The sequence below is a fragment of the Anomaloglossus baeobatrachus genome, chromosome 7, assembly GCF_048569485.1.
Source record: "Anomaloglossus baeobatrachus isolate aAnoBae1 chromosome 7, aAnoBae1.hap1, whole genome shotgun sequence".
NCBI lineage: Eukaryota > Metazoa > Chordata > Amphibia > Anura > Aromobatidae > Anomaloglossus > Anomaloglossus baeobatrachus.
The window spans coordinates 224,042,537-224,056,371 of NC_134359.1; the positions used below are offsets into that span (position 1 = coordinate 224,042,537).

General features: G+C 45.4%; 1 protein-coding gene across 1 annotated transcript in view; it reads right to left on the minus strand.

The window, feature by feature from the left end:
- Nucleotides 1-13,835, minus strand: part of TVP23A (trans-golgi network vesicle protein 23 homolog A) — a 47,153-nt gene that overhangs the window by 527 nt on the left and 32,791 nt on the right. The window contains exons 2-6 of the mRNA XM_075317914.1: nucleotides 12,196-12,275; nucleotides 9,015-9,159; nucleotides 7,939-8,028; nucleotides 5,873-6,001; nucleotides 2,304-2,432 (exon numbers count right to left, since the gene is read on the minus strand). Of these exons, the coding sequence (XP_075174029.1) occupies nucleotides 2,304-2,432; nucleotides 5,873-6,001; nucleotides 7,939-8,028; nucleotides 9,015-9,159; nucleotides 12,196-12,275 (573 nt within the window). The remainder of the gene's footprint in view (nucleotides 1-2,303; nucleotides 2,433-5,872; nucleotides 6,002-7,938; nucleotides 8,029-9,014; nucleotides 9,160-12,195; nucleotides 12,276-13,835) is intronic.

The window sequence follows — 13,835 nt, forward strand, 5'->3', positions numbered from 1 at the left end:
GCTTATCACTACTCTCAAGCAAAGTAGTAGGAAGGCCCCCACCACTTAAGATGCCGCACGCAACTTTGGTTGCTCTAATCTCAGATCTAACAAGATAATGGACTACTTTTTGTGCTTATGTGACAGAGCTTCACAACTTTATTCACAAATTTCTGCAACGTCTTAGACTAGTGGTCCCCAACCTTTCTGACCTTAACACCAGAGTCACACTTGTGAGTGACTTGTGTGAGTCTCGCATCACATCACCCGACACGGCCTGCCGCTCTCTGGACAGGAGAAATACATTCAGCTAACCCGTTCCTGGGAGGAGAGCGTGTGGCTGTGCCGGGTGATGCGAGACTCGTGCGAGTCACTCACAAGTGTGACTCCAGTCTAAGAGCCACATTCAGCTTTCAGAGAGGGTCACCAGCCACATCTATTTTTTGACCCTCGCACAATAGTGACAGCCAGTGCCCTCTTTACCAGTATGACAGCTAAAGCTTTTAAACAAACAAGAGGCAGATATATCTATGCATATTCTTAAGCTTGGTTCACACATGACAGCGATGTTGCTGTTACGTTACCATTTCCTGTGACGTAACAGCGACCCTAGATGATCGCTAGTAAGCTGTCAATTGTAATTTTGAGCAGCGATCAAAGCGACCTCGACAGTCGCTGTGCGGTGTCACACGTGTCGCTATGTGACAACTCAGCCCTTGATAGAGGCGTGGTGTTTACCCCTATACATGTTTTGCGTTGCCTCTTCACGCACCTCTGTTCCGATTGGTGATTGCTACAGCGCCTTTGTGTTGCCTTTTTTCACGCCTCTCTATTCCGATTGGTGATCACTACAGCGGCGCCTGATTGGGTGAATGTGCCAAACAAAGGAAGACGCAGTAGTGCTTTCATTCATTCATTCTATTTCATTTCATTCAGATCCACAAAGAACGACACACTAGCGACACCAGACAGAGAATCTACTACGTGGAACAAAGAATGGAACTTGAAGAATGAAATCACTGTAACGCCTTCGGCAAGGTACCCAATCGGAACGCTGTTGTAACCAACAATCGGAGTCGTAGGGGCGTTGCAAAATAAACCGCAAAAAACACGCCCTTGTCCTGCCTTCAGCGTCGTTGCGACTGTCGCTGCTGTGGTGTCAAACACAAGGATGCTGAGCTTATCATCATGGTGCAGCGGGATAGCAGCGATCAAAAAAATGACCTGGAATATTCAGGAGCGAGCAGCGATATCGCAGCAGGGGTCTGATCGTTATGTGTCACACACAGCGATGTCGCTGTTACGTCACAGAAAATGGCGACTTAGCAGTGATGTCGTCGCTATGTGTGACACCACCTTTAGCCTCAAATGTGTTTACATGAATGTCTTTGTACTTGCACTATGTGAGGTTTGGTGGAGGGTATATAATTACTGGCTAAATAGGGATTAACAGAGAAATCCGCCGAGAAACAGGGGTGCCGTACAAATTAGGGTGATTATATCTTAATGGTCAGGCAGGGGTTAAGTCTTGCGCAAGGTCCTTGTGCTTCAAGTTATATTGACTATCCATGCCCTGAGTATCAAGGGTCATCACTCTGTTACTCCTATCGCTTTATATTCCAGGAGTCACTCTGGTGTAGACCATACACACCACGGTTTTCCATGTTGTCTGTCTGGTATATTTGCTTGGGATTTTAGCTTCATACAAATAGAGTTCTAGTTTTTAGAGGTTTTTGTTTTGGCGCTGCCCATATCCCACGTACAAACACCAGAAAATGAACACCCTGAAGTCTATCATCTCTTCTCTCTGCTTTTTTTTGCCTCCTCAGTAAGCATTTAACGAGTGCTATGTAATGAACAGATGTATTGACTATGCTAATGCATCATTAGGTTTCAGCCAACACATGATTGCCAAGTGTTGGTGGGCAAAGCAGACCAAGTTCTGATCTGCCGTGTCTTCTACCACTATAGAGATTATTTTCTGATCAGTGGCGCTGGTGGATCCCTCCTGAAATACAAAGAGACAAAAAATGGCCAGCCATTAAGTCCTTTGCAGGCCTAGCCATTTAGAAGTTGATGTTTCCATATTGACTTACTGTAATCATTACCCTAGTATGTTTTCGTCCCACCACAAAAAGGGGTTTGTGATAATACTCATCGTACAACTACTCTACAGCTTCCCACAGTGATTGCAGCAGATAGCGCCATACGTGGGCTTAGCAGACGTCCGTGCACATCAGTCCGATCTATCTTGGCCCGCAGTGCACAGACTGTCCGCGGATCTCCCGACCACAGCGTGACCGCTTCACACATTTCTCTCTCACCCGTTGGAAGAGCTGCTGTGACAGGAATCGCGAGGCCGTCTTTCCCACATTTTGCTGGCCTCCGTTTTTACAGTGAATATAACCATAAAGATTTGCCGACTGAAGAGAAATGCCAGCGATCACTAAGGCCTGTGTGGATGACAGAAATAAGTTATTAATTACCAGTCTTCTGTTCATTCTTTATTTGTGAATATTGTCATTTTACCATGTCTGGACCCAACACGCTGTGGTGCAAAGATTGGGGGGTATACCATTCTCCTTTGGGGCAAGAATTAGCCCTTGTGATCAGTGAAGCACTGAAAATCTCCAGCAATTGATTAAAAATCTCATGATGTCAAGCATCTCTTATTTCAAAGAGAGAAAGTGGAAGGAACATTATGAGGTCTGCATATGCTGTCACATTGTATGTCTCTGATGTGGCAAATTCTTAAGCGGGCTTTACACGCTACGATATCGTTAGTGAATTATCGTCGGGGTCACGGTGTTTGTGATGCACATCCAGCGTCATTAACGATATCTCAGTGTGTGACACTTTTGAGCGACCTTAAACGATCGCAAAAGCGGTTAAAATAGTTTGCCGCGAAGAGGTCGACTTGAAACAAAAAAATCGTTTTCTGCTTATTCGCGATGTCGTTCCTCGTTCCTGCGGCAGCACACACCGCAGGAGCGAGGAACATCTTACCTGCCTCCACCGGCAATGCGGAAGGAAGGAGGGGGGCGGTCCTCTGCAATTGGACGCCTGCCGTGTGACACCGCATAAACCGCCCCCTTAGAAAGGAGGCGGTTCACCAGCCGGAGCGACATCACAGGGCAGGTAACTCCGTGTGACGAGGAAAAGCGAGGTTGTGCAGCACGGCCAGCGATTTGCCAGTGTCGCACAACCGACGGGGTCGGGTACGATCGCTTGTGATCTCGCTAGCGAGATCACAGCGTGTAAAGCCTGCTTAAGGCTATGTGCGCACTGGAAAATGGAATTTTCTCAAGAAAATTCCACAGGTATTCAAAGATTACCGCACCCGCGGTAAAAAAAACGCGGCAAACTGCACCCGAAAACCGCATGCGGTTTGCTGCGGTTTTACCGCGGTATTGTTCGCGGTATTGCCGCGTGCGGGTTGGGATGTGCTTTATTGCATTCAATGCAATAAAGCACATTGAAGAAAAAAGAAAAAAAAAAGTCATTTCATTCTGAGATAGTAGATAGATAAAGAGACAGAAGAATAGATAGAGGGATAAGATAGACAGACAGAGGGATAGACAGACAGATGGATAGAGGACAGATCGCTGCATTTTCCACGGTCGGCAGTGAGTTCACATTACCGGCCGTGGGAAATGACCGGTAATTACCTCTGCTGTCTCGCTGCGAGACAGCAGAGGTAATTCAGCGCTGTGTGTCAGTCGCGGCTGGATGTAAGCAGCGCAGGACGCCGGAGCTATGAATTATGCCGGAGCTTTGTTTCGGGAGGGGTTAATAAAATGGTGAACGAGGCTTGTTTGTTTTATTTAAAATAAAGGATTTTTCTGTGTGTGTGTTTTATTCACTTTACTTACGGGTTGATCATGCGATCCGCCACCATTAACTCTTTGTATTACCCTGACCGCCACTGCTACACGGCGGCAGGAAGAGCCAGGGACACTCCGGTAGTGCCGCATAATGCATGCGACAGTTCCGGGGCAGCTGCGGCTGATATTCTCGGCTGCGGGAGGTGGGAGGGAGGCGGGGGACATTAAGCCTGCCCCTCTCCCTCCCCAGCCTGAGAATACCGGGCCGCCGCTGTGTGCTTACCTCGGCTGGACGGTAAATATGCAGCGGAGCCCACGTGCTTTGTTTTCTATATTTAAGTTTTCTTTCTATGTATCTGTGTTCTATGTCTGTGATCTCTGTGTGTTTACTCTATGCTTTGCTTCCTGTTCCTGTAATGACATCACTTCCCTGCAAAACCGCAGACAAGCGATGTACATTACCGGAGGTAAACCGCGAAATACCGCAGGGAATAACGCACAGAATTTGCTGTCTGCGTTATTCCCTGCGGGATTTCACGATTAACATTGGAGTCAATGTGAAATCCCACAGCGACGTGCGGGAAAGAATTGACATGCAATTGTTTTTGCTGCGGGAATCCCACAGCAAAACATGCAGCTGTCAAATTCCGCCTAGTGCGCACAGGATTTTTTTTGCCCATAGGTTTTGCTGGTGATTCACTGCAGAGATGTTATGAACATTTTCTGCAGCGAAACATGCAGCAAAACCGCACAAAATCCGCGGCAAAATCCGGTAAGTGCGCACAGGGCCTAAGTCTCTGTTCCAATACATCTTATGGATGCTGCTCGGTCAATGATAATTAAATGCAGCAAATTATTGTACTGAGAGGAAGACCTTCAAGAAACATGGAAAGACGACATAAGAGACGATCACTGGTCCATCTGCAACCTTCTTTTCATGTTAAAGGAATATTCTCAAGTGTGGAAGTTATTTCCTATCCAAAGGAATAGGGAATAAAATGCAGATCACTGGGGGTGAGACCACTGGGACCCCCCGACCAAGAACCAGGTCTCTGAAGAGCCCCTTTGGAAATGGAGTTGTGGTTGATCATCTGCATGGCCGCTCCATTCATTCTTAAAGGGAATGTGTCACCAGGTTTTTGCTCTACCACCTGAGAGCAGCATAATGTAGAGAGAGACCCTGATTCCAGAGATGTGTCACTTACTGGCGGTTTGCTTTTATTTTTTATAAAATCAATATTTTCTCTGCTGCAGATCTAGCAGTTATACAGAGCTCATGAATATGCTGAACTACCTGCAGCACGCCAAGTAGTCATGTAATGTATAATCTACTGCTGATTACACAGTGATTTAATAAAAACTGCACTAAGCAGCCCAGTAACTGAAATACTGCTGGAATCAGGGTCTCTGCCTCTACGTTATGCTGCTCTCAGATTATGTGGCAAAAACCTGGTGACAGATTCCTTTTAAGAAGCCTGCCGGAGATGACTGAGTGCTGTGTTCGGCTTATCTTCAGCACTTTTAGAAAATAAATGGAGCTGCAATGCACATGATCAGCTCCATTCATGCAGAGGATGATATACCATATTTTTTGGATTATAAGACGCACTCTTCCTCTGTGCCGGGTGCCTCTCTGTGTGAGCGGCCAAGAGCTCCATCTGTGCACCTGCCGCTCCGGACGCAATTTCACTGAAGCCCAGATCACCGACAGAGCATCTGGAACACCCACCCACAGGACCCCCAGTAAGACAACACCAGAGTATAAGACGGACCCCATTTTTTTTTTTATCTCTAAATTTGGGGTGCGTCTTATAATCCAGTGCATCTTATAAAACAAAAAATACAGTAGGTGACCTCACTAGGGAGCAAGGTCTCCAGTGTGTTCTGTGATTGTAATTGTAGTGGACCTCCTATAATCATTAGTTACACGGTTGTGGCCAAGTTTTGAGACAGAAGAAATCCTGACATTTCAGGATGACAATATTTTGAGCCTCTGCATAAGGAGAGGAGACCTAATGAGGAAAGGCTGGGCAAAAGCTGACCCACGTTACTCTTCTTGGAGCACGTACCAGCCATTTTAACTTCAGAGAATATAATGTGCTGAAGAAGAACACAGTCCAGATCATGGGGCAGATGATCAACCCCAGCCAGAAGATCCGAGCTTCAACTTCTGTGGACATAGAATTATTGGCCGGAACCTGAAAAGAAGGGAAATTACCGTAATCATCTCACCAACTACAGTATGAAGTGTCAACGATCAGTGGCCCTCCCCACCTCCAAAAATACGGCATAAATGTCTGATAGCTGGAATAAGAGACTCTGTTTTGCTGGTCCCACCATCCAAATAGGATATTGGGGATAGGGTTAGGTGGATATTTTACAAAAGAACATTTAAGTATATGATCTGGATTTGCCATAAAAACCTACAATAAGACAGCCCCTATAAGTCAAGCGTCTATAATAGCATCTGTCAGCTCCCTGTACTTATTTATTTTGACAATATTACACTTAATTCCATAGCGCTTTGCAGACGACGACGACGACATCATCATCATCATCATCATCATCATCATCATCATCATCATCATCATCATCATCATCATCATCATCATCATCATCATCATCGGGGCTCACAGTCTACATTCCCTATAAGTTTGTCTTTGAAGTGTGATACAAACCTGGAGGAAACCCATGCAAACACGAGGAGAACATACAAACTCCTTGCAAAGTTGTCCTTTTTGGGACTGCCAGTGGGCGGTGGAAGCAGTGAATATGCATGGAGGATAATGTGCAGCCCCTGAAATAGCGTTACAGCCACGCGGGAGACTGGTAAGTATAACGCACTTGCTCTAATCCCACCATTTTAAAGCATCGGATTCTGGTACCCCTAGACTTATATGGAGACTGGTGTCTGGGCGAATATCCAGGATCAATTCCAGGCCAGAACCAGGTTTTTGGGGTTTTTTTGTTTGTTTTTTTTAAATCCAATTAGACCTGCTGATCCCAGGTATCTGCGGGTCCGCCCATCACTATTTGTAACACATTATGGAAATAACCTGAGTTTCAGCACGGCCAGGTCTAAACTTTTAAGAAAGGGCCCTCTAGCAGGTACTAAGCACTCAGATGCGTACAGTGTCTTACAGATCAAAACTTCTGACAAGGGCTCTTGGTATGTACAAGCGCCCTCAGTTGTGTACAGTGTTCTATCCACAGGTCTGAACTTGTGACCTATGGCTCTCCGGAGGTACAATGTCCTCTATGCTATGTTAACTATGTTAAATGGGAATCTGTCGGCAGGCTTTTGCTATGTAATCTGAGAGCACCATGATGTAGACCCTGATTACAGCAATGTGTCACTTACTGGGCTGCTTGCTGTCATTAATACAAATCACTTTTTTCTCTACTACAGAATGCTGAGCTCTGTATAACCCAGAACCCACCGCTGATTGGCAGCTTTCTGTGTACACTGTATATTGACAAAAGGCTGCTAATCAGTGGTGGAAGTGGGGTTATTCTGGGAGGTAGACTAGGAGACAGGAGATAACTAGTCCTGTAGTGATAATCTTCTGCTAATAAAATGATATTTTATTATTTTTTTAAAAAAAAACAACACAGCCTAATAAGTGACATCACTGGAATCAGGGTCTCTTCTATATTATACTGCGCTCAGATTACATAGCAAAAACCTGCTGACAGATTCCGTTTAATTATTTTGTTGTCTTCATTAAGGCTTTATGTCATGTTGGCTGGAGTGGGTTTTTAGTTGTTTCACCTGGATTAACCATAAAATGAGGTGGCGATATTGCGAACTACAGCACAATATCACCATATGCAGCCACAGTAATAGACTAACCTATCACCCTGACCAGTAGGAAGTTACATGTGGCCAGTTAAATGGCTACTCATATATAGCTTTTTTTGCATTATACTGTGGTGCAGTCATCCTCCATCAGAAGCATGGCTGGCTTTTACCCTCATAGACCTGACACAGTTGGGTCTCACCCTGTACAGTACAAAATGGAATGCACTGGATCCCGTCCTATCTATGCAGCACACACCTCACTGGATCCACTTATACAAGATTACTTCTGAATCCCCTTCAATAAAACCTAATCTGGCGTTTTAGAGAAAATACCTTTTTGGCTTCAAATATCCAGTGACTTCTTCCATCTTCATCAATCTGGTTCCACCAGCGTAATCCAACCAGTAGTCGACCAGTAACGTTCTGACAGTAAAAAGCAAAAACTGGTTAATGTCATCTTTTATAGGAAAAATTTCATTTTTATAAATCATATAATATAGAAGACTTCTTATAGTCAGTGCAATAAAGATATCCAGATTCTCCGCAGTTAATCTGTTCTATAAAAGGGGCTGTGTCAGCACAGAACGACTGTTCAAACCCAGCACAGGAGCTCGTCCATCTTAGTGGGGCCAAATTATTACATTCACCCCCCCCCCACCCCCACCCCCCTCGTGCTTGTTTTCCCTCAATCTCCACCCTGACAGCTCTGGCTTCATAGGCCAGAGTCACACTTGCGAGTGCCTCACATGTAACTCGCGCGAGTCTCTCATTGAATCATCCGGCACGGACTCACACTCTCCTGACAGGAGCGGGTCGGTTGCATGTATGTCTATGCAGCTGAGATGCTCCTGTCCTGAGAGTGTGAGTACATGCCGGGTGATTCAATGAGGCACTCACAAGTGTGACTCTGGCCATAAAGTCACAGAAGGATGGGGAGAGACGGAAACAAGCAGGTGGAAAGGTGTATAGAAATGAGTAACCCTACCATGATGCACCAAGCACCTGGACTTGGTTTGAACAGTCATTCTGTGCTGAGATGAGCCAGTATTATTGACCTGTGTTCACACGTTGTGGTTTCATTGCATTTTCAGGTGCAGTAAAATTGATGTACTCATAACACTGCGCAGCTGCAACATGTGAACGCGCCCTTAGGCTGCATTCAGATGTCCAAGTATGGACTGACCGGGGGTCTCCTGCCCCAAATTTGACAGTCTCATAGGCATATTTGAGCTTGTTGAGTTTCAGTCCGGAGACCTGCCGCCAGTCCATCCTCATCTGAATTCAGCCTCACACACATTACTGTGTATTACGCTGTAAATATAGCCGCTATTCACACACCGATCTGGTGCACGGAGGTTAGTGCAGTCATAGAAATGTTAAGGGAATAAGCAGTAATGACAGATCCTTACCTTAACAGACCAAAAGTCAAAGGACAGAAGAAGCAGGATAGTGACAAAACACGTAACAAAGCTTTTGCTGAACCAGTCACAGAACAAATATGCAACAATAGCACCAACTCGAAAAAAGAGATGAAAAAATGTGGCCAGAGGATGCCTACGGAAACAACCCAGAAGACTTAGAGGCAAGCATAGTATATAGGGTATACAGTGTATGTCACAACTTCTACAGGCAATGAAAGGGTTATTCAACAGATACACAATAAAGGGGATATCTTAGTGATCCCAGGAGGGGAGCGACAGCTGAGACCCCCCAATGTTCTCAGGGACTGGAATCTGCAGACCCTAGTCTCTAATGGAGCAGGGTGCGACTGCTCAACCTCCACTCAATTCATTCTCTATGGGACCTCTGGTGAGAGCTGAGCACGGTGCTTGGACTTCCTGCAGTCCCATGGATGGTTAATGAAGTGGAGGTCAAGCGATAGCACCCCGGCTCTAAGTCAGGGCAGTGCAGAGTTCAGATCTCAGGACCCTAGCAATCATGGGTCAAACAATATAGTGTATTCTTCATCAATGTACACGAATGAGCAGATTTATGGAAGTCCCTGTCCACATTAAGGTTCACGCTCTCATCTAAGACACGCTGGGGTCAATAATATTCATACACAAACATCAGTAACTTGGGGGGGGGGGACGACTGCGTTTTTTGTTTTTTTATTTTACTTAATTGGAGCCTGTCAGCATAAAATGACCGTTCAAACCAAGCACATGGGCATCCTTCACGAGGCCGAGCAGGTCTGTGCACCTTCTGTCCTATTTGTTTTCTATCTATCCCCAATCTGCTCTTCCATGACAAATCTGACTTTACAATAGTCAGAAGAGAATAGAGATAGTTGGAAAAAGAAGAAGTAGGTGGGAAACTGTTCGGCCATACCAACAGTACAGGTGCTTGGTTTGAACAGTCACCATTGTCTTAAGGCTGGTTTCAGACGTCCGTGTTTCAGGTACGTGTGACATCCGTTTTTAACACTGATGCCAGACGTACCCATGTTATTTTCTGTTACATGGCTGTAGACATGTCAGCTTTTTCTCCGGCAGCACGGGTGTCACATGGATTGCACACTGATGTGAGCCATGTGACATCAGTGTGACGCGTGCCAGAGAAAACACGTGTATTTTAAATAAAAAGATTTTCTATATTCACCTGAATCCAGAATTCTTCGCCTCTGCTGCCTCCCGCTCCTGACCACCGCTCATTATATTCATTGATTATTCACTGCACTGAAGCAGGAGCAGCGCTGAGGACTTCAGTGACGGGGACAGCATCGCTGGGGACAGGCGAGTATCCAGGTGTATGCGTGTGCTCAGTGTATACATGCATGCGCGCTAGGTGTGTATGTGCTCAGTGTATCCATGTGTATCTGCTTTGTGTGTATACGTGTGTGTGCGTGGGTTTTGAGGACCTGGAAGCCGGAGCATCGTGGGGAAAGCATCGGGGACTCAGAGTTCCCAATGAACTCTAATGAACCGTGAAATCACCGTGGTGACACCCGCTGTAGCGCGGGGGTGTCATCAGGATGTCATCACGGTTCATTGGGAACTCCAATGACCTCTTGGACGTCACTGCACACACACTGCTTGCTTTGTGAATACTCACCTGTCCTCGAGTTGCTGTCCCCGCGATGCTCCGGTTTCCAGCTCCTCACTGCGGTGAATAAATCAATGAATATAATGAGCGGCGGTCAGGAGCTGGAGGCAGCAGAGCCAAAGAAAATAGCGCTGGATACAGGTAAATATAGAAAATATTTTTATGTAAAAGACCCGTGTTTTCTCCAGTATTTGTGACACGTATGCAAACACGGATGTCACATATGTGACATATGCGTGACACACGTATGACCATAACCATGTGTGTGACTTGCACCTGATTAAAGACGGACGTCTGAAATCGGCCTAATAGCGAGTCCTCAGATGACGCAATCCTCGGGCTCTGACAGTACATCATGGTTTCCCCATTGAAAGCTGACTGCTATGTGGCTGTGAATTCTGATAAAGGTTACAAGAGATTTTTTTTTTTAAAGTGCAGAAAAGTTTCTCAAGCTTCTGAAACAGTCCGCGAACAACAGATGCAATATGGATGATATCCGGGATTGTTTACGCACCACTCGCTCAGTGAATACACGTGAACTTTCGCAGAGACTATAATGGGTACGAGTTTTATCTGTGAAAAAACGAAAAAAGTGACATCTGGATGCGCTCTTACTCCGGGAATGTGACACTTGGTGAACGCTCGGCAGACTTTTCACCAGATTTAGAGGAGGAAAAACCTATTACCCACTAGCAAATTGTATTAAGAAAAAACCTGTGGATTTGATCCGTTCAGAACGTCATTTATGATGCAGATAAGTGGTGTATTTTCCTCTTCCTGGAAGCGCATTGGGGGAGCGGACCTGCGCCACACATCACAATTGATGCTTTATTTGCTGTGCATCATCTGCATCTGTAGGGAAATCTGATGTATGCAAATCAAAAGCGCGCTCCTCTGGCCGCCTGGTAGTGGCACATTTAGGCCACGTTCACATGGTCAGTATTTGGTGAGTTTTTGACATCACCATTTGTAGCCAAAACCAGGAGTGGAACAATCAGAGGAAAATTATAATAGAAACACGGGCACCATGTCTGTATTTATCACCCACTCCTGGTTCTGACTTACAAATATGGAGGTAAAAAACTGACCACACTCTACTACGTGTGAACATGACCTAAGGATGAACATTGAGGGCTTTCCTGGCATAGAAACTACAGGCACATCACATTGTCTTGTGGTCCCGGTATAATGATTGTGGGTTTCCTTTCACTATAATGTAAAATTACTCCATTAATAGAAAGACTGCCAAAAAACGTCAACATACCGGTGCCCATACACCGACCATTGAAGTGGCACGCAGGGTCCCGACACTTCCTTACATTAGATGTCAGAGGATAGAAGGATCAGCTCGTATGGATTTTAACACTCAATCTTTTTTGCCCATGAGACAAAGGCGTCTGGCATCAGCTTATCCCCCTCAATCAGAAACACATGCACGATCAGCTGAAGTGAGCATGCATACATATACTGGAAGGAGTTTGGTGATATAGCTACTGTAAGTGCAGCTACAGTCCTGTCCCACACAAGTCTCAGCATTTACTGCACCTGATTTTCGCTTTCCTTAGTGCAAGTTCTTCTTCATTTCCAATATCCAAGCAGACATCCTCGGTATCATCTACGGGAACCTGAGAAATAACATTGCTCAGTAGGAATATACAAGGATAATGTACAGTACTAATAGGATAAGGCTACAATTTGTATACAAGTGTTTCTATAAGAGAGTACGGTCCAATATGTGTCTTCTGACCGCACACAGTGCATTGTGTTATAGACTCCACATCTAATATAGAAATCTGAGTGTATGTTTATATGTACAGTATGTATGTATATACAGTGTGTGTGTTTATGTCCGCTAAAGGAACCCGCACCGTCGCATTTACAATCACAACATTTTTCACAGACGCCTCGTGTCTCAGGGAACGTTCTAGACTATGTTTTGAGGGGAAATTACAACCCCGTGCTTTACAGTTATCCGCCCCCCAAAAAATCCTGCTTACATACTGTTTGGATGTGTGAGGTAATACATATTGGCTGTTTTGACACTTAGCCTGCCATGATTAATCTAGGACTTAGTGTCAGCTATGGGCTGCTGCCATTAACTCCTTATTACCTCGATTGCCACCGCACCAGGGCAATTCGGGATGGCCAGGTAGTCCCGGGACAGTCGCATCTAATCGATGCGGCTATTCCGGGCGGCTGCTGGCTGATATTGTTAGGGTGGGGGGCTCCCCATAACGTGGGGCTCCCCATCCTGAGAATACCAGCCTGCAGCTGTGTGGCTTTACCCTGGCTGCTATTAAAATTGGGGGCAACTGCATGCCATTTTTTTTTAATTATTTATTTTTTTTAACTGCATTATATAGACCCGCCCACCGGCAGCTGTGATTGGTTGCAGTGAGACAGCTGTCATTCATCGTGGGGGCGTGTCTAGCTGCAACCAATCATAGGCGCTGGTGGGCGGGGAAAGCAGGGAATACGAGGTTGAATAATGAGCGGCCGGCTTTTTCAAAAGAGGAAAAGCCGCCGGAGCAGTGTGAACGCCGTGCAGCGCCACGCCGGTGATTGTGGATCAGCGAGTATGAGAGTGGGGGTGGGAGGGAGAGACCGACATAGACAGAGAGAGAGACCGACTGACAGACCGATCGAGAGAGACCGAAAGACCTGCGTTTATTATGTAAAAAACACATGCAGATCGCTAGTAAAAAGCAAGTGAAACACAATCTTTCTTGAAAAATATGCGTTTAGACATTTCTCATTGACTTCAATGTTATTAAAACGCTGCCAAAATGGCAAAAACAATTGATATGTTGCTTCTTCATTCGCAGGGATTTTGACAAATTTTCCGCAACTAAAATGCAGCGTTTGTAAATGCATCGTGCACACAAGAAAGCCCTATTTTCCATAGACTATGCGTGGAAATCAAAATGCATGCAATTTTGCATTAAAACGCTGCAGCTCAAAAAAGCAAAGTGCGCACATAGCCTAAAACTGTTTTGGGGAAAAAAGGGCAATTTGATGATATTACTTAGGGGAAAAAGTTTTTTTTAGGTGTGAAAAAAATAGAAGACTATTCTGAACAAAAAAAGCTGGATTTGTGTACAAAGAGCAGCCGTGAACTAAGGTTTATACCAGGGCTGTGGAGTCGTAGTCGTGGAGTCGGAGTCAGAGTTAGTTTTGGTTGGAGT